Raw genomic sequence first — 25,470 nt, 5'->3', positions numbered from 1 at the left:
ATTATAGGGCAAAGAACGCTAAATTCACCGTCGTTCAATAAGAATAATTTATGTTCCGCTCAGTAAGATTTTTCATAAAAAGCTACCACGTCACTAGTCTGGCGGAATATCAACGTATTCTAAAGTAATTTTGTTGTCTATTAGTATTATGTAAAACCTATATACTAGAGTATTATATTACTATGGAGTTATACTACTACTAGACGGCGTTAAACTTGCATTAAATCACGAATATGCATTGTTTTCTGGTTTGTTCACTATTCGTTGTACGCTGTAGTAATACTAAGTCAATAAATCTTGTTGTCTCTAGCCTTTGATGTTTATTTGTTGTTGTCCAAGTTGAAGTATATAATATCGTGATATCGCAATGTAATTCTAGGTAAACACCAACACGTACCAAGTGTTGTTAGTAGTAGCTTCATTTGCAGGTCTAGTGAGCACTGAACAGGTTCTGGCAACATGCCCATCACGTGCTCAAATCTATCAATATTCCAAATGATAAGTACCACGTGGGCCACACTATATAGCACCTCCTAAGAGCGTGCTTGTGCACGTGGTACATATACACGTGACCTCATCACGCGGTCGAAACTTGATGAGAATTAGGAGTTACAGGCTACTAGTATCTGATCAACGAGATGAATATTTATCAGAGATGTGATCAACGTCAGCTATGTCGAGCCAGCTTGTTTATTGGTTTATGTTCTTGGCTATTTCTTAGTTATATATATAACTAATAAGAGGCTAGAGAAGCTAGGGTGGTGTTATTTATATTGTCACCTGTCTTATAGTGCCCTGGCAGATTCGTAATGAAAAACTATAACTATATTTTATACCCAGTTGAGTGCATTGTTTCTCAGACAGTAAAAAGTAAATTTGTTAGTTTTTAGCAAATCATTAAACAAGGATGTTAGTGTAACTTGGTTATAACACGTGACAGTGATTCGCAGTTCACACCGATCAGATCAGCTCATCGGCCAATATGAATTACAGGAGTAGCTGTTACGTGTCCAAACAATGTTACTCTACCTCCCGGAATATGCAGGTAAATTAGATCCTGCATTATTGCCATGGCTGGTTATTGGTTTCACAAAGTCATGCTCAGCTTGCTAGGAGTCTACTGTCCGTATTGAGCAGAGAATATAGTGAGGTTTGCTTGATACATGTGATCTTCAGAATTTAGAATCATAGGTTTAACTAAATGCGCGAGCTCTTGTTGCCGGCTAGATTAAAGCTAGGAAAAATTAAGTTGACACCTAAAGTTCTGTTTGTGATAACTATACTGCACCTGCGATGCTTGTTCGTGATCGTCCTACTTTGCGCACTATATATTAGTTGCGTCAAGAGAGTCTACATTTTGCCTTCTTGTGGTACAACAATCAGCACAACAGCTCTAATATTCTGCATTACAAAAGTCAGACTACATGTGGCTTGGCTTTGAGGTGTGAAATATGTTAATGAACACTGCGTGACTGCAGTCGGCACACACCTTTCATGATGTTGTAGTAGTAGTGGCCAAGCCCGTGTTGCGGTGTGGTTCGGATGTCCTCCCTTTCTTGTTACTTTTAAACATTTTATAGGATTTGTAACTTCGCAAAGTAACACCTTTATAGTATTGCTGTAGTACTTGATAGCAATTCACCACAGACCTCTTCCAGTCTAACAGTATCTGTTTACAGTACAATTCTAAGTCCTAAGAAAGTGCAGTTTAGAACAATTGTTTCAAAGTTTTGATATTAGAAGGATTGTTTGAAACTTTCAATATACTTCGAGTTTTAATTCTGAGATGGAGATCCATACAACTTTCAGAGTAAAACTGATATCTGACTAAATCCTAATTCTTTTGGGCGGCCCACTTTTTCACCTCAAGAAGCACTGTATACATACATGGGCCTCACTGATGTCTACAAGTAGTACAACTGCATTCCTGTGACGACTATCAACCATGGACTTCTGCATATTTGTTCACCTGATAAAAATAACAATTACCAAAAATTGTTTACGATTGTCACCTTAATTAATAATCCAACTACGTGTAATAAGCTAATTGTGATAATAGAATATTGAATAAGTTTATTTTCAGTTCGACTCTATTGCAATATTTTATTGCGAACTGATCTCAGATATTGCAATGTATGTAATGTGTAATGGGGTTTGTCGTTAATTGTAGCGGCGCTAATGTAGTAATGTTGTTTAATCAGCACAGTATTTCGTAGTTCGTTACAATTTATGTTTAATTTAGCTTAAATGCAACCAACAAACATTCTAATTCAATTAAATCGTGGTTATTCGCTCTTTGATAAATCTGTTGACTGGTTGAGTTACAATCGTTTAAAAACTGTCATTAAAACTCGTGAATGGCCCTTATAGTTATTTGAGCATTATGATTAGGGTCGTCGATAATTTTGGAGGCTTACAATTTTGTCCGTATAAAAAGGAAATGTTCGGTTTACTGTACAACCTGTAGCGGATATTATTCACATGATTGATGATTATATACAAAGGATTTTGCTTGCAAAAGAATTTAAACAAGCAATTTGTGCCAAGCACAGACGAGTTGGGTAGATAACTGCCAGGCGCCAGCAATATATTTTCAATTTGTTGGTAAAGTATTGAGATTATTAGGTGACCTTATAGCTATAAGTATAGCCATGTAGTAGGTGGGTTGTTTAATTTTAAGTGATGGTTGTTAATGTCGGATAAATTTTGCTTAATTTGTCCAAATAAATTAACTCGAATAGACCCCAAAAACGAAATTACGTGCCATATTTTATTGACTGTTTAACAAATAAAAGCGCAGTATGTGGTAGTAGTGAGTTGTGGGCTTTGCCTTTAGACCGTCATTGATATATCAATTTTCAACGCGTTTAAGTTCCATATGCATAGATATAATATAAACTATCATCCCCCTTTTAACATTTTTGCCTCAACAAATTTAAAGTGTTGAAAGCAGTAGAAATAGTAGCAGTTTCAGTGGCAGCACATTAGGCTTAGCTGATATATGTTTACTGTTTATCAGTTTAGTGCCTCAAATCTCGCTAATGATATAATTAATATACATTAATATATATTAGTTGAAATTTAGGTGGCCTTCCTCTTGACGCAATGTCATTGCGGACATGAGAGAAGGCTCGATCATGATGGTTGATCGTGCACATGTTTTCTGCGTATTGGATAGTTCATGTTTTACTAGCCTCACTCCTGCTGCTGATGTGAAAGTATATAGTTTCATTTCCACACCTACATTTCGGTTGTTCTCTTGACTCTAAGAGCACTCAGCGGAAAATCAATATAAGTTTTAGTTTAGGTAATTTTTACTTTTCTCAAAGGCACACCTGTTAATAGTAATACTGAAGCTGATTCAAACACTATAGTAAGCCCTATATGTATAACGGTCGTTTCACTTTCATTGCGTCAGAACTTCAATTGATGGTTTCCTTTTACTGTGTGTTTGTACTCTCGGAGTCGAACAGTTGAAGAAATGTTTCTCTCTGAATGTTCCTTTTCCAGTAATTATCCTCTATCAGTCAACCGTTAACATCGATTATATATTTACCTAACTCCAAGTTAAATCTTCGGTACACATTCCATGTTCAAGCGCAACATCAGATACCTGGGTACCACGTAGACAGTTGAAACTCAGTTATACACTCATACAGACTATTAGTTCTCTGACTCACTGAGTGCTGACTGTGTTTTACTTCTATACCGCTTTGTTACTGTACGCATGTCGTGCAATGCCGATACAGATTATAGCAGTCGTTTCCCTCACTTTTTCGCAAAATTTGGTATACTTCCCACGACATTTTTTACAATCATCCATCTCCACCGAATCTTGATCGAATTTAAAAAACGTGAAGTCCTTTGTTTGCTCTCGCATTGATGATAATTTTTGCTCTCATAGTCATAACAGTACTTTCCGACTTTTTTCTTCTCGAGCCTTCAGGCTTCATTTCGCCTGCGATTTATTTTCATTCTACTTCTAGCGAGCAAACCTTCTTAAGCTGGCTATTCTTCCATTGTGTTATTCAACCATTGTGTTTATGCTCGCTTACATGATAATATGTAGCCTGGATTTTACTAACTAAACCAGGTTGACATATTTCCATCACATAACAAAAATATGTTACGAGTAAAATACAAAGAGAATATTTGATATTAAGTCAAAATCCTCTTCCGTCTGAGTGGTGTTTCTCTTGTCTCTAAAATAAAAGAAAAGACTTGATAGTAATACTAATTATAAAAACACTTGTGCTCTCCGCTTCCTGCCGAAGACCATTCAGAGTCACCCTTTCTGGCCACCGAGAGAAGCTCAGTCTCATGGTTTGGTATAATGAGTGCGTTAGTCGTTTTATTTACAGTGAACAATAACATTTCACAAGCTCATGGGGACTGACTAATAGTGATATTGCAAGGCTTAGGTCACTGTGGTCACATCACCAACAAGCTGTTGATATGAGGACTGAATCTTTGTCAAAATCCGGTTATCTAAACTTAAATAGTTACGGATTCGTTCATTTCTGAACGTTTGCCGCACACTTATTACTGCGCAAACAATTAAACAATTCAACTTTATACAGAATCGCACTTTTCGCAAAAATTGTCCGCACTCAAATGCTGCCTCTGTTCTAAGTCTAACAGGTGTCTTTAAGTTTAAAATACTTTATATTTATAACCTCGATATAGTCTCAATATAGTTATTATGCCTGAGCAGTGAGCATTTATTTGTTTTGGCTGTGCTCTTTAAACTTTTGAAGGCATATTGATAGCCATATTTTCTGAGGGCTCCGCCAGCCTGCCATCGGTTACGTTTATTGTAGACGGCTGCCCCCTAGTTCATAGCATTGAATAAAAGAGGACGTCTGACATCACAGTGTCAAGGTGAGGTCAAGTAACACGCTTGCCGCGGTAGCCTCTGAGCAAGCTGAGTATAGTGTTTTTATTCGTTAAGAAAGCTTTTCGTTTCTATTTAGTTACATAGCTGCTAATTTATCCATGATGCAAATTATTATTAGCTGCTAAGCACGATCTGTTCCTAAATTTCTACTCCTTACGTGATCCCTTGGCATGATATCATTAAACTTAAAGAACACATCAACTTCAAGACCGCAGATGGCACAACTCTTTCGAATCAAATGCAGTTACAAACCCAATTTACCGGCATGCAATGACCTTACAACCTGTGTAACAGACTCAATACCAGGACTAAATAGGATCAATCAAGACCGTGAAAGCTCCCTAGCATATTGTCCCCATAAAAATCAAAATTGTTATTTTCTTATATATAATACATCTTACTTAAGGCTCTGGCTATCCCATATTTTACCACAATCGGTCCAATATTTCATCGCTCACAGTTACCAGTAACATACACTGTCAGTTACATACATTGTCAGCTCCCTGACAGTGACGCGTCTACTAGTACTACTACTAGGACTGTAAATGAGCTTGTGCAATGGAATGTCTTCTCCACTACCTACTTACTTACGATGGAGATGTGTAGCTTCCTGGGTCATCGTCTTGATCGACCGCTCTTGCAGCATCGCTGCTGCCTCGTTCATACTCCATGAAAATTTCGTTTATTTTACCACCATACTTGAAAAGAAGAGCTGGCAGTATTAATCTAACCTGGCAGAATGCCCGATATTCTCTACCTTATGTTTACGGTCCACCTGTTGATCATGCTAACACTAAGGTACACCACGTCCCCCTGTGTAACTTTGTTAGTCTTTTATAGTTATAAGTGGGAATGTATAGCTGCCACTTAACGCTCTCTCTCTTCGTAATAACGATTACTGAGCAGGCCAGCAAGGAATAATAAAAAGATTGCCAACTAGACTCCTCCTATCTCTCTCTCTCTCTGAGTATACCACTTACCCTACTTGTCCTAAGTGAGCTGCCCGTACTGCTGAGCTGAGACGGGAGGGTATTCTGTTTACACGCACAATTCGTCATGTTTCCTGTATTTCTATGAATTACATTGTGCTTGTAGTTGTGTCCTGCTTGTGCCATGAATATCGGGAGGTGGTGTATCTTTGTACCGCTGCAGGATATTGGTGGAGTTGTTGGTATTCGTATTTACTTATTTTACAATATGGGAGTATGTACCTACTGACTTTTCCTGATCTCATTTGTTGTAGAATCCAGACTTCAGCCGATCTAGTTACCGCAGTAAATCGCTAATCATGACTGTAAATGTGAATTTAGGAAATTGTTGCATGTCCATTATACAGATTGCAGGGTTGGTCGTTTAGTGAGGAAATCATTTGTTAAGGACAAGCAGTTAAATGTAACTTATAGTTCATTTGCATTGCGTGTAAGGTAAGATTTAATTTGAGCTATTAATAGATATTGACTCAAACCTTCAGTTTACTCGAGGGTTAAAACTTTTATTGCCTCTTGCTGGCTCTTACTGATTCCTATTTCCTTGTCGAAAACTCCCATACTATGCTTTCCAAATTTGTTATCATAGTGGCCGTTTTCTGACCTTGCCAAACCATGTATGTGAAATAAATAGGTCGTCAGCTGAGAGACAACGTGACATCTGCACGTATTTTAGCTGTAGACTTTTTTAAACGTATGCAAATAGTTTTGCCAAATCTGCTTTCACTTCTTTAACCATTAATTTTAACAAAACTAGTTGGAGGATTGAATGAACCGGATGTTTTCTTATCGGTAAAAAAAGAACTGGTCAATAGTTTAGTCGAAATTTGAAAACTGGATTGATTTACATATCTAAAGAATCACTTCTGTAAACTTTGAATCAGAAGTGATGATCAACGAACTTAATTGAGAAGAACATTTAATGGCTGAAAAATGTAATATAATTGATAATACGCCTAATATTATAAGCGACATGATCCAGAAGATGTAAACCCAATTCAGTTTCCATATTTCGACTATTAGTTTTCCATCGATCATGAGCACCCGATCAGATCAAATTATAAAAGTCTCGCTTTGTTGAAAACGTTAAATAAATTAATAATCTGGCAGAGTCAGTAAAGTATGACCAGTCAGCGATAATATGCAAATCATACCTAACAGAACAAGGACAGTTTTTCGCCAATATCTCGTCAGGGGAGCATTTTAACCCTATGTCATGGGGGGTGATTCGGAATCAAAGTCCGAAAATACAATGATTGAAGTTGATTTCAACCCTTTTAGAACAATCTCAAAGATCGACTCTAGAGTGATCTAGCACGCTCGATCAGTCAGCGATAATATGCAGATCATACCTAACAGAAAAATATGCAGAATAATATGCAGATCATACCTCACAGAACGAGGACAGTTTTGCCGTCAAAGGAAGCCGTATTGATCACTGCTAGTGCAGTGCTAGATAATAGTTACTAACTGGGGTCTTCATCAATTTACCACTGTACCTCCTAGTAACTCACAGCGCTGCAACTAGATTACATTTATCTAAAACTGTTACAACCAGTTTCTTTAATCACGTGATATGTTATTGTTGCCGACTGACTGCATGCTAACTATGCTAACTATGTCTTTTCTTGTTGTCCACCAATTTTGTAACACTATCGTACGACGTACATTTGTATTAAGCGGCGAATTATATCATCGAATGAAAGCTGATCGAATTCAACCGGCTTAAAACTGCAAAAACCATACACGTCAAACAACGGCACGGATGTTTCAAGAGTGGGACTAAAAAGAAACAATAGCTTAACAATAAAGTTGTTAGAGTTGCTGCCTTTCTTGTTCAGCTATTGTTCTTTTTAGTTTCACTCTTTTACCGTTCGGGCTGTTGTTAGTTGTTATGAACTGCCGTGGTGTTTCACACTATCGTGTAAACTATGCTTTGTGACTGTAGTTATGTAGCTGTATACGTGTACGTTTTTTATGGTTTATTCATGAGTGATAACAATTAGGCCATTGGGAAGTTTTATATTCTTATAAACGATATTGAAGTGAATCTCCGACTAGACTGTTCTCTCTTGATCATATGACTCAAGATAATGCCTTCTAAATCCTAGCCCAGTTTTTAACAGTATAGATTTAAAATCATTGCGGTCTGCGTATTGCTACATATTTGTTGTCCTTAATAAAGTTGACCAAATATTGAATATATGTGATTTTTGCTGTTGCGAGTTGTGTTAAGGTTTTGATTGTCCTTTTATGTCAACGTGAACAGAACTCTGGGTTCGAATTTTTTTGACACATCAACACCCTGTTGACACTTACATTCATTGAAATTGTAAAAACTATGATTGATAAAATGTTATAGTTTTTGTTTATGTCAGACATGAAATTTCTCCATATTCTATTAATGGATTAAGTATGAAGTCGTTCAATCTGACACATATATCTTTAATTGACAAAAGCTTATTCGTTTCATCATCAGAAGTTGAGAATGCCGGACTCGGAAACTTTTGAACTGTTCGAACCGTTTCCCTATGAGCCAAAGAAGTGGATTCTACCTGGAACTATACTTTTCTTTCTAGTAACTCTTATCATAGGTGAGTAGTGTGCCATCTTCAGACCATAAGCATTATAAACGACTTTTAAACGGGTCACAGCAATTTTTCCTGCCTCCAAGGCAAAGATGCAAAGCCTTGCGATAACCATTTATTCACCCAACATTATTGCTGTAAAACAGTAAATCTTGTTTTCAGTGATGATTGTGGCGAACATCAGAGAAAAATCGGAGAGGTACAGATTACTGCAGCAAAGTAGAGCTGGAGATGGGGAAGGGAAAACGAACGGAAAGGTAACGCAGCACTTCACCCTTCCACCCGGAATGGACATTTCCGCCAGTGTTTACCCGCCCGCACTAGAGGCTTGAGGATGAGTGATGACCATGAAGTGCTTCATGTGGGACTACTGAAGACACTAAATCAATACTTGGTTTCATGCTATCTGATGGTAACGCACGAACATTTCCGACTTTGCTCATTCAAAATGGGTTCTCCGCTGACGTGACATACTTTCAGTGATCCTGATGAATTAATCTAGAGTTATCGTTTGGAGTCTCCACGACCACAGTAGAATCTCGATACTTGATCTTATTACCAACAGGAAAAGTGGGTAATTTAATGAATGGAACAGTGATCCGTGAAGCTGGTACACTCGTACTCGAGATCAGAGTTGTTTCAAATCCATGGTTACAATCATCACGCGCCGTTTTTAAATAGCTATTTTAGCATGTGAATGTTAATATGACCCATTTCAATAAAAGAAAAGGTGTAACAAGTGAATTATTAGTTTTATTTTAAATACTACAACACATTTTATGGTGATATCAGACAGCCCCTTCTTAACCCACCCAATAAAAATCTAGGCTGGCAATAAAAAGGTGTGCATCATTCTAACGGTCCCCAATTTAGGGCAATATTACATTCCTTTTAAGATACTGATAGCAGCGTAACAAAATAAAGTCTAAAGATTACAAAGATCAAAGATGTTTGATTTATTTATGTTTTCTCAGAGTATGTAACACATTAACTCGTGTTACATCTCCGTCTCGTGGCACACGACCTAATTAAATTGAAGGATAACGACTTGATAAAAGACACCATCTAATCAGTTCTGTAACTAATCTAACGTAACGGTCGCTTCAAGTTTAACAACATTGAATCCGTAGTGTTATTCGTTGTCATGTAGCCCTAATAACATTTGTTACAATTGTGATTTCAGAGCAGAAATGCATGATCTTGACCTGGTATCAAGTCAATGTGACATGAAATGGAAAAGGTCGGAACACAGTCATATCAGATATTACTTAACTAAATCTGAGATCCACTCAATCAAATAACTCGAACTCATTGCCAACTTCATAATGACGAACTCTTCCTCGCCTTGTCCCCCGATAATTTAAGATTAAAATAATCGACAAATTATTCCCCGTAACACAATATGACAGTTAATGATAAGTATGACAGCGACCGCAAGCATCCGGCCAATTGCTGTAAATTTAAGTCAAAACTTCGACAAATTAACCGTCTCGAAACATTCTACACTGAATTCAAACTTATAGACACGGTTGTTCTTCAACAGTTCAATAAATAGATTTGTCAGCTTGACGATTAGTGAGCCTGTCAATTGCTTATTGGATAGCACGCATGTCGTATCGCCGTTTCCACGACCAACTGCTTTTTCGCTCCAACCTTGTCTTATCACGGAAATAAATATTCCTTTCCATTTAGCGTCAACCTGAAACATAAAATGTACAAAGTTATTTGAATTTGTTTAGCGTATTAAAACAGAAATTTAGATCATGCAGAAGACAGGACTAGACAAAACACGCATGGTTCAATTGAGGCGCGCGTATTATGGATGCTGCTTATTTTTGCTTGCTTTTTACAGCATTTTATTTTCAGTAAAATGCTAACAACAGTGCTTTAAAAGTGCGCGGCATGCGCCGCGCAGATTGAATAGAAATGACAATATTTTTTAGGACAGGCCGTTTATTAAAACGGGAGATAATTATAAAATGATATCATTCGAAAAGTATCGCAAACGATAACCCATTCATAAAATTATCTGACCCGTAGAAGATACACAAAAGCTGATTCACAATTACGTTTACTTCTATCTGTTACCAAAAGCGGAACCTCATGTAGACTTCCTAATGCCATAATATTAGGAAACCCATTATAAAGAATTAATGACAGGTCTAAATGACATAACATGGTAGCAAAACGAACGAAATTAAATTAAATTGAACGGTCCCCATTCCGCATGGTCAGGCGACGTCATTTTAGGTGGGACCTTTGACCAGTCACTGGTCACCAGTGCTAATAGGTCGCGATATTGTCCCATCATCACTAATCGCCACAGTACCTTTGGATATAGAAGTACATTCAGGATGAGTCAAGATATTCTAATTTTAGCATCAACGTCTCAATATGGTTATTGCGCCAAGGTCGGTACACGTAAAGGGGGTCTGATTTTTACCCGTGATCGAAATATTGAGTTTGTGTGGCCCATGACCAACCACCAGTACCCAAAAGAAAAGAACGCAAATCTTACGCCCAAAAATGCCTGGAATCGGTCACATAATATGTAAGCCGACTTGGGGGAAGGGGTTTCGAAAAGCTTGCTGTTATTTCTACACAATAGCTATATTGCGTTGAGTTTAGAGGGGAAAGGGTCTAGGAGGGCCAAAGTTTTGCTCACATAAAATATGGTTTATAATTTGATTGCGCTCTCATGCAATACGAATGCTGTGGAGCTGTGGGATTTTTCATTTTTAAGTCAAAAGTGGGCATGGCTTCCATGATGGCACCGGCGGAAGTTCCAGGTCACAACCCCTCAAAAGTTTGATCAGGTGCCCTGCTTTTTAGGAATAAAGTTTTACAAATTTCGGGCTGACCCCGCTTAATAAACTGTTTCGTTTTATCTACGAAGGTGTTACCTAACGTTAGTGTTACCTAACGTATACTGTCCTTATTATTCTACCATTTCGTTCCGTAGGAGCACTGAGGGCCTAATAAATTAGTCATACGCTCGAAGCTTAAGATCAGTGTACATTCGTAGAGTAAATAGGCCGGCCCAAATCACGGATAAGTGGATATAATGACATGAATTACATAATGTCCGTAAACATTTTTATCGGCACAGTAAATGTTAACCACTATGCTATTGAATAAATTTGATACGATGGAACACTCTCCTACAAACAAAGGGAGGATGTGTACTTGTACGATTCATGCGGAGAAAATGTATTTTCAGTGTATTTATGAGCGTTTTCGGCGGTACTTACAACCATTATGTAGTGATATTATACATTATATTGCATTTCATCTTAGGACTAATGTATTACATGCACTTGGGAAAGGATCTCTGGAAGCGTTTGATGGCTAATCATCTCACACAAGTCCATTATTGGACTGTCAATATATATCAAATGAGATGCACAGCTGTTTTATCGAGGGAGGGAGTGGTGGCGCTTTAATCGTAGTGGGAGATCAATCAAGTTTGATATGACGCAGTGGCTGGCACTTGCTTTTGTCAACGAGCGTTACAATACTTGTGCGTAGGTCAACATTGTGTCAACATATGTTTCACCTCAAGATTATATACTGAACACACAGACACAGACAAATATCACACCACACTGTTGACATAAAGAATATCTCAAAATTGATTAATATATTATACACCAAGATGTTAACTCACCCAGTTTTTTCCTCTTTTTGTTAGGGGGCATTAGCATGGACATGTGAGGAGCCTGTATGGCTGCCAGAGCTTTGAAAGCCTCAGCTAGGAGATGGGAGTGTGAACACAGAACCGTCCAGCCGGGAGTGTCCATTACTTCGCTCACGTGACTGAAACAATGTCACGTGTTAAGTGGGGTTCACCAGAATGTTCCATGTCAAGATGTTAATTGCTTGTTGTTTTAAGAAAGTAAGCAGTTATTCAGTTGCATTATAATGTTCTGATCTGTTTTATATCCTAACTGACATTAATATTTTCCAGTCGATCAGAACGATGGAAGAAAATCAGTAGTATGTAAGTAATATTAATGTTGATGGTTAACGGGAGGGTAAACATACCGGCAAGAGACAATATATAATGAATTTTTTAGAATATTTAAGACGAATAAATCAATATATTTCACAATAAGTAATAACAATTGCCCGAGGTTAGCCCTTGCAGCCATGCGTATCCTTTGTGTGTATCGTGTATGGCAACGTTGCACAGTATGCACATCTAGAATTAAGCAGCAGCATTGTAGATTCAAAAATAATTATTCGAGGCAATAATTATCAAGCATTGTTGAGATAAATTTCCGAGAAATTTAGGGGCTACTTGTAAATATTGTTTTTGATATTTTTAAGTTTATGAATAATTCATTCAATAAGTTCAGAAGACAACCGCTACGATAATTCGAGTGTAACTTTCTTTCTAACTTCACTCAAGTTAATTCGAGAAGTTGTAAATTGATACACGAGGAAACCTAAAGGGTATTTATAAAAGTATCACGAAATTAAAATTATTAGCCATAGCAAATCATTAGCCCCAAACATATAACATCAAAGTATAAAACATTACGATAACTTAATAGACTACAAAGGTGTGATGCTAGGTAATTTCTTGGAAACTATAAAACCACTGCCCCTCATTCCACCAGCCCTAATCCACCCAGATAACGTCAGTATAACATCACTCCCTTACTTCATACCTATTAATAAAGTTGATGCACATCTCCTTTAGATGCTCAGCGCTGTGCAGGTCCGCTAATATCAGAGTGTCCGCCGCGTTCTCTACTGTCAGGTTGGAACAAAGCGCTTCCTCGCACATCAGCTTTAACCGCTCTAACTGGTACTGAAGGGGGTGTGGTGGTTAGTAGGTACCGGTAGTAGGTACCGGTAGTAGGTACCGGTAGTAGGTACCGGTAGTAGGTACCGGTAGTAGGTACCGGTAGTAGGTACCGGTAGTAGGTACCGGTAGTAGGTACCGGTAGTAGGTACCGGTAGTAGGTACCGGTAGTAGGTACCGGTAGTAGGTACCGATAGTAGGTACCGGTAGTAGGTACCGGTAGTAGGTACCGATAGTAGGTACCGGTAGTAGGTACCGGTAGTAGGTACCGGTAGTAGGTACCGGTAGTAGGTACCGGTAGTAGGTACCGGTAGTAGGTACCGATAGTAGGTACCGGTAGTAGGTACCGGTAGTAGGTACCGATAGTAGGTACCGGTAGTAGGTACCGGTTAATTATAGTACAGCTAGCTGTTGATAACTACTGGTACATACTAGTAGCTACTGGAATTTTCCTTTAGGATGAGTATGCTTTCTTATAAAGTACCTACGAGTGAGGGTATCAGTGATATGACTATGATTATAGATGGCACTTCTAAGTGATATGACCATTTAGATCTGTCTTTCTAATACTTAGCTCATCAATGATGACATTACATACAAATTACAATGTGTTATATTACTGGTACCTGTAGACTATGGTACCGGCAACTACTGAAACATGTCGGAAGTGACTCACTAAAAACTATTGTACGTGTGACCCATGACCCAAGCTCAGCTACTCAGCTAGTCATTGTTTCACAATTCACGTTCAAGACAGCTGGAGCTTGTTGTTTAAAATGGGAGAAATGTCGCCTAGGATATATAAATATAATATGTGAATATCAGAAAGGATGTGCAGGTTTCTTTTACTACATATCAGATGTGGGCTTTTTGTGAACCCTTTGAAGATACGTTTTTAAAGTAGGTAAACAGGGCATTGGGGGCGGGGGCATGGTAACATGTTTTCATGAAATAAGGTAGAAATATCATATATATAATACATGTCCGTCTTTGTAAATCCAACATCATTAGTTTTTATTCGATCAACGCGAAGTGTTTTTCTTTTCTTTCATTTCCGATACAAATTTCAAAAGTTCAATTAATCTTCCAAATGCAATTTTATTTATAGATTCAAAAACATGCACCTTATTTAAATATTTGTTATATTTATAATCTTATAATATTATCTTATAATATGAAGTCAGGAGCACGACACGGCATGTTAAATAATATTTCCGGTAAGGACGGTCAAGTGTGATAGGTCAGGTACATATTTTCACTGGCAGTGTCTGACTAACACTGCACCTGACGACATGTCAAGTTACACCAACTTTCACTGTCCGATGATGGTTTTGTCTGACTGCCAAATAATTAAAATAATCAGAATAACTGGAATAATTGACGATGTTTCTCCTCAGCAAATCAGCCAGAAATGAAACGTTTCTTAAAATGTTACCCGACTCAGAACTACCACTCATGTGGCTTAGAGCTACATAATATCACCGTGAATTTACCATGAAGTACGAGAGGATGCTCTTGAGCAGCTTACACTCACATTGAGAGACAGATGAGCACGCTCGCTGTGCCACACTCTAACACATACTCTCATAATATGTGTGATGTGACGGGTGACCATTGATAATCCATATTAAATTCGTTTATTCAACGGTTAAAGCAACCGTGCACTAAAGGTTAAATTGATTGAAATGTCAAGGGTTATGATTATAATGTAACGCAAGTATTTCTGTGCTATTTATTGACGCAGTAATGCACATTCTCAATAACTCATTTAGATAGGACCACACCGTCAGCTTCTCAAATAACGGTTGAAGTGATTAATCGTCAAAGAGCGTGGAACGGTGGCTGTGGTATCTGGCACGTTTCATATGTATCATGTCTCACTTTATATACACACACACACACACTGCAATGTTGAGTAGAACTACAAACTCAAATGTTGAGTCCCTATGTCATTGTCATCATCACTACTAGATATTATTATATATCTGCTGTCAGGACAGACAGCTGCCACGTGCCTTGTCACGTGACTGAGAATCTCATACATGTTCATTGTTCAGCTGGCCAGTTTAAAACGAGGTTATCAAGTCTGCTATATGAATACATTAGGATTAGCGGGAGAAGGATACTCCACAATAACACTGTAGTACCACAACCAGCTCCTTAAACAATTTAAACTACCTCTAAATTAAATTTAATATAGATTAAATTACATTTTAAAGTGAATTTAGGCATGATAATTACCTTATCTGCAGCGGATAAAAGAGAGTTGGCTAATCGTTCTAAGTTAGGTGATCTGCCCGTGTATATGTACTCCAGCATCTCACCAAAGATTTCTGGTGATAAGTCTTTTATTTCCACGCGGCCCTGAGAAGTTAACATAGATTAAAAATAGAGATATTTCAGCAAGGTTTTTAAATTGCTGTTAAAATATTGATTATATTCATTTTGAGCTTGATTTAAAAAATCAAAACACTTATACCTAATTGAATAGTTTATAAGTTATTATTATGATGTTTCTAAATACTGTTAATAATCACACAATGAATCTGCTTTATTACTGACTGCAAGGCGAGTATATGGCACTTGGCAATATTGAAAATTAAAAAGTTTGCATTTTTATTAGCCAAACAAAAGAATAATAATAGAATAAAACCAAACAATAGAGTAATAATATAGGATAGAACCAACTTTTTCACATCAATGCAATATAACTAATTGATGTAATATTACATAATATGTGCAGTGTGCAGTGTTGTGCCACGTACACGCTACTCGGTAATATCCATACAAACCAAACAGCAAAAATACTTACGTTTTTTTGTTCCTCCATGGCATGTTGGAACATGGCCGAGAAGACGGGCGACCTGGCAGCCAGGATTGCTCTGTGAGCTTGGAACTCCTGACTCTCAATCTCTAACGTGACGTCCGCAAAGCTGCCACTTGACAGAAGTGATGCTAAATCAGCACTGAGAGGATTTCATTTCATTATTAAAGTATTTTAACTTCCTCCTGATTTCGCGCTTAATTCCTACGAATCAAAGATAATCTTTGATATTCTTTAAATTTATCCATAGTAGTGTGTACTGCTAACAGTCTCTATTCTCATGATTTTACTCGCTTCATCCTTTACAGCATCTTTGTAAAGTTCCTTATATAATAACGGACTCCATGAATATGTATCGATAATCGATATTCGAAATAGTGCCGTACAAAATTTATAACTATTGAATTATTCATTACTGAGTTTCAGGTACTTTTAAACATATTATATATCACAGTTATATAATACATATATAGTAAGTTATAACGTATCGTTTGAAGAGAAAGTGAAAAATAATTATACTAATCTTTCCAAATAATAAAACGTTTTATTCTCAGTACTTTAGAGAGCAACGGACGAGAAAATATTTTGAACTTAAATTGAGGCTTCTTGTAAGCTTTAAATACACTCAAGTAATAAGTAAATTTATATACTGATCTCAGATCTTTACCTACAACCCGCATCATTTAAATGTCTTTATCAACTATAAAATTTTATCGAATAACTTTATATTTTCTCTACATCTTAAACGATTTTTTGGTAACTTCTTTGAGAATGTACAGACTTATTGGACATTGGTATTAAATGTAATTTCAATTATATCCAGCTCGATTAATGCATATCTAAAGAATGAGAGATAATGATAAAGGGTCCAATCCATTCATTTTATAACGTGGTACTGCTACACAGTAACATTAAGAATATTCTACGTAGTTTAAAGTTGTTTTACGATTTGATGTAGTTAAACATATTGTAATAGCAACTGGAATTTAAAGATTAAGATGATTTTGCGAGTCGGTGGGATAACTTTGAGCTCAACTTGCGTCAATCAAAACACGTTACTTGTTACCTGCAATAATAATGTTGTCGTAACACCTAACAACCCTCCCGATTTAAATTCAAAACTTAGAATAACGTAATTCTAACCATTTATCTTCGTGCCTCATTGTGAACTACTGGATCGTTATCGATATGAAGGGACTGACGATGAGCCAGGATAAAAACTACTCCTTTACAAAAAATCTCTATACTTGAAGACACATTGTGCGTTACCTCCCACCACTCAGCTCTCTTACACTCCATATATTTTAATATCACCCGCGTGAACATAGTTACTAAATATTATGTACTCTATTTTGTACAGGATAAGTGTGTACGACTTGCCATGTTTCAGCTAGTTTTTACACATTATAGACTATAGAGCTGTTTTAACACAGCGAGTAGAAAGCTTTTTGTTGTCTCAGATCTAAAAAGATTTCTTTATGAGAAACCAATAATAACGTAGGTTTCTTTTCTTACAAGTTGAGAAATGAGAGCTCTTTAACAAGATTACCAGACACCAGATGTAGCGAACTGAATATGTGTTAGGAGAGACTGTGTACATTTCACTTAGTTCACATTAAGAGAGCTTATTTCAGATTCAGAACTCAATCAGAAACATAAAAACCTGATCATGATACCGATCAATATATCTAAATACTGGCGGGGAGGTTATATTGGTGTTGAGGTACAATTTCATTTGTTTCGATCGGTTATTGCTGATTGGTTGATGTCAAGTAGTACATAAAATATGCAGTTAACACCCGCACCAGCATAACCACAATGTGGAAAGAAACAGAATATAAATACAAGGAGTATTCAACTCCCTTCGTTGTACCAAGGTGTACTTATCATCATGTAACGATAATTGTTTTGTTAAATAAGTTGCCTGAGGACGACTGAAATGTTCCCATACAATATAAATATATTATGTAATATACCACGCTAACTGTTTAACGTCGCGTATACGAGTTCCACTTAGCAACTCAGACAATAGCGGTGAAGCTAATAACTGTAACTTATAATATATAGGAGGGTCACTCCATCTTGCTCCACATTATACCCACCATAATTGCCTTATAATGGGACATATAGCTCGGCCCCACATCTTATATTGCCGTGGAAAACGAAGGGAAGAGCTCTCTCTCTCCTGCTGCTCAAGCGGTTTAACTAAATAAACACTTAATAAACATTTTATAAACATGAAGTTTCATTTACCTGAGGTTACATTTCGGGACATTCAGCGACCGGTGATTGCTCTGGCCGAAGATGTTCACTGAGTCTGCCACGACGTTCACCTGACAAAACGAGCAAAGTTAGTATAACTACAATCTTATTAGCTGAATCAGCACTCTTAAATTGGGCGTTTACAACTATTAATAGAGCGGGGAAGTAATTTCTTTACTTCGTGAATCTGTACCAACATATTTTGATCATTCTATCAAGAAATTACTGCTGAATTTTTGTACCATTAAACCCGTTGGAGCTGCAGTGAACTCAAATAATTTTCAGACATGGTCATGAAGCAATGCCAAAGCAAGCGTGGCAACATGGCTCTGAAGTATCGTGTACTGGCCATCACTTAATCTTATATTGGACGGAATACGGCCCAGATTAATTGTTTTGTCCTCAAGAGCATGTCAACTTTGAATATAATATGACGTAGTACAAGGACTATGGAGTCTATAATGTAGGTACTAAAAATTCTGCAGAATTCATTGTCCAATCTTCAAGTTTGAGGTATAAAAAATAACTTAAAAGTTCACAATATTAAATTACGTAAACAGATAAGTCCTGATCGGATGTAAAATCGATTTCCTATTTCCTAAATGCTTACCTCGCAAAATAAGGTTAACTTATCATCGGGCAGCAGGCCATTCGTATGATCATCCATTAAAAAGTCTCTTCTGATGAACTTTTTAAAGCCCCAATCTTTACCCTGCACGAATCTGTAGGCACGTTGACTCTCTGAAATAGAATGTGCGTATAAGGTACGACAAAATGGCGAGAAATTCGCTGTATTATCTCTAAATAATTTGTGCTACGTTCGCCACGATAAAAAGTCAAAATTCATGAAATAAATAAGTAGAGTAAGTAAGCCTTGTAAACCTTGTAAACCTTTGACGATTACCTCTATTTATTTTAATAGTTACCATAAGGTTATAATATCAACCTATGTATTTAAAAGCTAAAGAATTGATTACATTATATAAGTTGCCGTATATTACATTGTCAAATTTAAATTTAATACAATATTATCATTATTATAATGACACGTCTTAATAATACGTAATATGTCACCCAGGGAACTCACCCATGCCCTTGGTTTCCTCTCTCTTATGGTTGAGTATTGAAAACTTGAACTTGGCATGAACTTCGCTCTTATCGCAGGAGATAAGAAGGAGATAAAGAGAGAGATAGTCTTTTGATTCCTCGTCCAAACCTTTGGGGTTTACTCTCAGACACCTGCAGAAGAGAACTGTAAGAATTCCAACTTAATAAAGTTAAATCTGGTTATTAAACCTGGGCAGGATAAACGTAATTTTCATCTCTAGTTCAGTTTTTATCTAAAATTGTAAGAAAACTCCCGAAGAAACTAGAGCATATAAAACTACATTCAGCCACTATGTCAGCAACCAATACCCATTACCCATCCCTAAATGTATATTACGCTAAGCTTTTACCAGTTAAAGTTACACTGTTTCAGCCTCTACAACTCACGAGGGATTCTCAATGTTACGTAACAGTGGTATTTAGACAATGGTTAAAATTGTATTGGCACGTTGAAATTTGATTACAAAAGGGAAAAAGAAAGTTAAACCTCCATTACTTTTAGGATGGAACCACAGATTGTACTATATTTAACTGTATATAATAAGTATAATAGTAAGTAGTAGCAGTAAGTGGTTCGTGTATAAAGGATAATCGGACATCACCGGCCATTGACGTCAAACTTAAAATGGCTTAACTTTTATGCAAAATCAAACCCAAAGATAAAAGACTGGAGGAAACGACCTGTGCTATCAGACCATAATATGAGACGGAAATATAATGGTAGATTATAGACATCCTAGATTGTATGGTACATGCATTTATTGAATTACTGAATTTCATGTTGTCAAGAAGCTAACTTTTTGACACTTTCAAATTATTGAGGCATCACCCGCTTTTTAAAATCAGAGCTCCAGTTGTTAATTGTTATATTCCGATTAGGAAGAAACCATTTAGAGGTCAACGTATGCAGTGGCTAATGCACACACGCCCACATATTTACTGGACGGCTAAGTGTTGGTATATTTGCAACATCTCTCTCTCAGGTCGATGACTTAACATATAAATGGACTGAAAGACTTTAAATTGTGTCACCACAAAACGTCATGGATACATTAAAGGAGCCACGAAGCTTAATTTTAAGTGATCGTTGGCATTTTTAACAACGAAATGCACCCCTCTCAAAAGTAATGATCCCTCGACAAACCTGTTGTTTGAGGGCCCCAAAATTTAGCATAAACGATCGAAAGGAGAGAGGATATGGGGGGAGGGGGGGGGCCAATGATGGTAGGTGCGATATTTAGCGAGATGTAGCTTTGTTACAGGCTACAGCTCGGTAACAAATATGGCTAAAGCAAGCCTTCGTAGCATACATCCCGGAGGGTGGTGCGTTATATCATTATAATATGGAATATCAATATCATGCGCGACCTGAGCCATTACTACAAGTTGAATTGTAGTCTACAATCTGGCCGGAGAATTAGAAAATATATTTAATTGCATTGTTTGGGGAGACCACCGCGCTTCTTATTACAGTATACTGCAGTACCTCTGGTTTGTACAGTGGGGTGGGATTTAACAGTTAACAGTAAGCAGATACCTATGTAATGTAGAATAATTATCGAATATTTGAAGAGAGCATATCTTTAGGTCGAGTGCTAGGAGACAGCGCACAAAGAATTGGATTGAATTTTAATTTGATCATAATTCATAATTCTACCAAGTCAGGTACACATTTTCGGTAGTTCAAGCGGTACCAGCGCCGGTAGGGTGCCAGTAGGGTGCCGGTATCCGCTCGAACTACTGCATTTTCGTGCGGGATTAGATAGGCTGGTATATATCATGATTAGCCATTAGACAGCATCTTCCTTTAAACATCCGATATGACTCCGGTATAACAAGACTGCAACCGGTCCAGACAAAATGAGGCCAACGAAATGCGGTCCTAACTGAGTTCTCATTGCAAACCAGGTCACATGTACTTAGGGCATAAAACCAGGTCACATGTACTTACTACTTAGGCTCTTAGGGCATAAAACCAGGTGACATGTACTTAGGGCATAAAACCAGGTGACATGTACTTAGGGCATAAAACCAGGTGTCATGTACTTAGGGCATAAAACCAGGTCACGTGTACTTAGGGCATAAAACCAGGTCACATGTACTTAGGCTCTTAGGGCATAAAACCAGGTCACATGTACTTAGGGCATAAAACCAGGTCACATGTACGTAGGCTCTTAGGGCATAAAACCAGGTCACATGTACTTAGGCTCTTAGGGCATAAAACCAGGTCACATGTACTTAGGGCATAAAACCAGGTCACATGTACTTAGGCTCTTAGGGCATAAAACCAGGTCACATGTACTTAGGGCATAAAACCAGGTCACATGTACTTAGGGCATAAAACCAGGTCACATGTACTTAGGCTCTTAGGGCATAAAACCAGGTCACATGTACTTAGGGCATAAAACCAGGTCACATGTACTTAGGACATAAAACCAGGTCACATGTACTTAGGGCATAAAACCAGGTCACATGTACTTAGGGCATAAAACCAGGTCACAAAGTTCAATAACCTGGATTTGCCGTCTCCCATGCCCAATAAACTGTACATTTATATTGTAAATTCTTAGATTTACTTGAACATTAAATTTCATACACTTCTAAAAGGCTGAACGAAAATAGCAAAATGACGATCCTTCAATCAGTTCAATGGAAGACCCCTCTACTTACTACTCATACAAGTGTGACAAGTGTAGTGTACACTTACATTAATCATCATTGTGAGCTATACAATATACACATCTCACTAAATACCTTGCTTCGCAATCAAGATATTATGATGTACAATGTACATACTCGGTATATTATACATGTATATTAATTATTATATAATAACATCTGTATTCTGTAATGACATGTTTATTATTTGATCTAGAAATAAAGTTCTCATATCCGCGCTGCATGATATGTCAGACGACTTTCTCCGTAACTCTTCCTCCCGGACGCACTGGACAGTGACAGACGACAGTGGACACTCGGCCACATAATTAGAGAATAATTATTTTGCACATTTGGTCCCCCAACACAGCGTTGTCAACGTTATTTGGAATTTGATTTACAGCAAATCAGACGTCTCATTAAATAATGTGCGGCTGGCGTTACGAACTCGGATTTCAGAAGCACAACTCCTCGGTACGAATCCGTCATATATGCGGACTATTACTACTGCTCCAGGATTAGTAATTTTATCGTTCTACAAGAAATTATGCTTGGTATCTGGCATCCCAGCTTTGAATAAATATTAGTAAATAGAAAATATTTTTACTTTGTAAAAAAGCGGAAAGTTTCGAAATTAAGGAGAGGAATTTAACAATCTGTGCAGAAATCTGGAGTAATTTTCATCCAATCGTTCATTTTCCTTTATTCTTCAAAATATGATCGCTACATAAGGGGTGAGTGTGGATGTTTAGTGTTTACTTTTAGGACGAACGTGCGAAATTTACAAGATTAATATTTAATACATACTTGTTATTTTAATGTTATTTTAAATAGTGATTCAAATTTAACCCATCGTTCCTTTCTGGATGATGGCCTGCAACGATTTCTTGATAGCTGGTACAAATTACACTGTAACTGTAAGCTCGGGTGTAGTATATAATACGCGTAACATACTAAGAGGTTTCGTTCAATACGCTTATCCACGCAAAATGCTTGAATTCAATACACGTTTGTACCTCTAACTTAACGCTTAAAAGTATGTTCAAAGAACATTTTTATGGATTTGTTAAACTTGGTAAAATATCAAGTAAGTGCTAAATATTAAATTGACTTTAAAAAACATAATTCATCAATAATTTTGTGTTAACAAGTAATTCGAAGGTCTGGCTTTTCGGGCGAAAAATAAACATTGCACAGCACACATTGAATTTAAAGGTAATAAGCTGACCTGCTCAACGTTAAACATACCATTTCATATTGTCATTGGGGCCGGCACTGAAGGTTGAGCTCTTCAGAGTCTCTCCCATCTCTTCTCTACAGTAGCTGAAGTTGTTTATCGTCCACATGTACGAGAACTTTATCACCTGGTAAATGAGAAATTAATAGTTAAGCTTAATTAAACTTAACTTAGTTTTAAATTTGCTTAAACTTCCAGGCTACGTTTTTAATAGTCAGATTTACTTAGTAATTCAAATTGGCAAAGTTTAAATGATTAAAAGCTTACTTAAATTTAGGTTAGTTTTAATAAAATTGGACTTAATCTAGCCTAGGTGATTAAATATGATGCAATGGCCTGGTTTGAGAGCGCTTGAATTAGGCACGTGACAAAATATATAATTTTGATAACAAAGCTAGGTTCAGATCTCCACGTGATAACTTTATAAGTTGTCTGTATTAAAGCCCTGCCCGGTACCACAAACACTTGTATCAAGATACAGTGTGTTGAGTGTACCGTCATTCGTCACAAGGGGAGATAAGTCGCACACGCTAAAACTCAGGTTTGATATTGCCATATATTGCCATATTATGGTCAGAGTATGGAAATTGATACAACATGTTGGTAGACAAATCAAGACGATTCCTCCTCAGTTTAATTTTGTAACCGTTCATAATTCCGAGGATTCAACATTTCTAGTTGGAATGTAGGTGTCACATGATTTTAACACGTAGACGTGTGGAGATGTAATGTGCTGTTACATCTACTGACCCGTGTAATGGTATATAGGTTCATATATTTGTATTTGTTTGTCCGTTATTTGTCCTTATGTTAATGTTTCCTCTCATGGTCTAAAATAGATTCTTTACCATGATGGCAACAAAGTACTAATCTTTGTTAGTTGATACCAGCGCAGCCAAATTGGAGAGCCGGCCAATGGCTGTGTTTCTAGTTAATTAAAAGGAAGAACTACTTCAAGAAGTGAGCGATATCTAATCAATAAGGTTTATTCTCTAGCCCCATGCGATTCATTACTATACCTATATAATCAGCTGATATATAATAGATAATATCCAACTGAAAAAGCATCCCTTTTTTACTTTAAGGTATGTATCAACTGACAGTTGCTAAACTTGAGACAAAGTCATTATCTTGACCATGAATAAATATTGCCTATTTCATCAATTTTATGTATAACATTAACATCGGTTAATAACAATATGAAGCTGTGACGTCATCCATACACACATGCTAATATTACAGTTTTATTAGACATTTCGACATCTTGAGAATCACTGGTGCGTCAGAAATTAATTACATTTACCCCGTTTTGGTTTATCTCATTCCCATAGATGCTCTCCGTGTAAAAGTAAACCTTTAAACGCCCATTAGTATTACGAGTTAACAAGGCAAGGGTAGAAAGGCCCATACAAATAAATACATTTTATCATTTAGAAATTAGAATACTTATACTCCTCCCACGTCACTATCTTTAGTGAAGTGTCCGTTAACTAATAAAATGCCACTGCAAGTGAAATACCGGGCACTATTTTGAACGTACCTTGACTTGAGTGAGACACCAGCTCTCGGCGATCGGTGGACTGTTCGTGCTATCGACAACATTAGCATGTAAATGTTCACTGGGAGAATCGGCCACCATCAGCACACACTATAGAATCAGTGTAGAGATTTGAGTGTGTCTCCGTGTGTGTGCTGGCTACATTTTGTTCCTGGACATTTTACAAGTCTTCTCTAGAGTGGGGAAGTAGTGGGTTAGGTTTCCAACGTGTGAGAAGAGGCATGGTGTTAATTATAAGTTCGTGAAATTTTTAGATAAACGAAAGCTCTGAATCAGTTTGAAGTATTATAGACGAACAATAAATAACCATGATACATGACGCTGTAAGATTGTGCACTTCAAGTGATTTGAATAACCTCATAGCTTAATTTATTCGATGATGCACAGTGCATCGCTATAATTAGAAAATTATACATTATAAATTAATTTCCACCAGAATCTACATGATTCCCCGACAAATACACTACATGATGCTTGAACAAATTACAGAAATATGCGATTTAACAAATTGAATAGATAAACTGAAGACAAACAAACTCGTAC

General features: G+C 37.1%; 1 protein-coding gene across 1 annotated transcript; it reads right to left on the bottom strand.

Annotated features, from left to right (window-relative positions):
* Positions 1 to 9,204: 9,204 nt before the first annotated feature.
* LOC134814599 (speckle-type POZ protein B-like) lies at positions 9,205 to 25,102 on the bottom strand. Its single transcript, XM_063822725.1, has 10 exons — positions 24,910 to 25,102; positions 23,381 to 23,496; positions 19,455 to 19,606; positions 18,978 to 19,108; positions 18,359 to 18,438; positions 16,094 to 16,247; positions 15,523 to 15,645; positions 13,145 to 13,287; positions 12,139 to 12,287; positions 9,205 to 10,170 (listed from the first exon to the last, which is right to left on the bottom strand). The coding sequence occupies exons 1-10, from the start codon at positions 25,006 to 25,008 to the stop codon at positions 10,166 to 10,168; spliced, it is 1,152 nt and encodes a 383-aa protein (XP_063678795.1). The 5' UTR covers positions 25,009 to 25,102; the 3' UTR covers positions 9,205 to 10,165.
* Between the last annotated feature and the right edge of the window lie 368 nt (positions 25,103 to 25,470).

The sequence above is a fragment of the Bolinopsis microptera genome, chromosome 5, assembly GCF_026151205.1.
Source record: "Bolinopsis microptera isolate Bmic1 chromosome 5, MBARI_Bmic_1.0, whole genome shotgun sequence".
Taxonomy (NCBI): domain Eukaryota; kingdom Metazoa; phylum Ctenophora; class Tentaculata; order Lobata; family Bolinopsidae; genus Bolinopsis; species Bolinopsis microptera.
The sequence above is the reverse complement of the archived record's forward strand: the minus strand, read 5'-3'. Positions and strand labels throughout refer to the sequence as shown.

Excerpts from the sequence above, each read along its gene's own strand:
- LOC134814599 (XM_063822725.1), bottom strand. The coding sequence starts at position 25,008 with ATGGTGGCCGATTCTCCCAGTGAACATTTACATGCTAATGTTGTCGAT. Across the intron at positions 23,497-24,909 it reads GGTGTCTCACTCAAGTCAAG|GTGATAAAGTTCTCGTACAT; the intron begins GTACGTTCAAAA and ends CTCATTTACCAG. Across the intron at positions 16,248-18,358 it reads GTCCCGAAATGTAACCTCAG|TGCTGATTTAGCATCACTTC; the intron begins GTAAATGAAACT and ends AAATCCTCTCAG.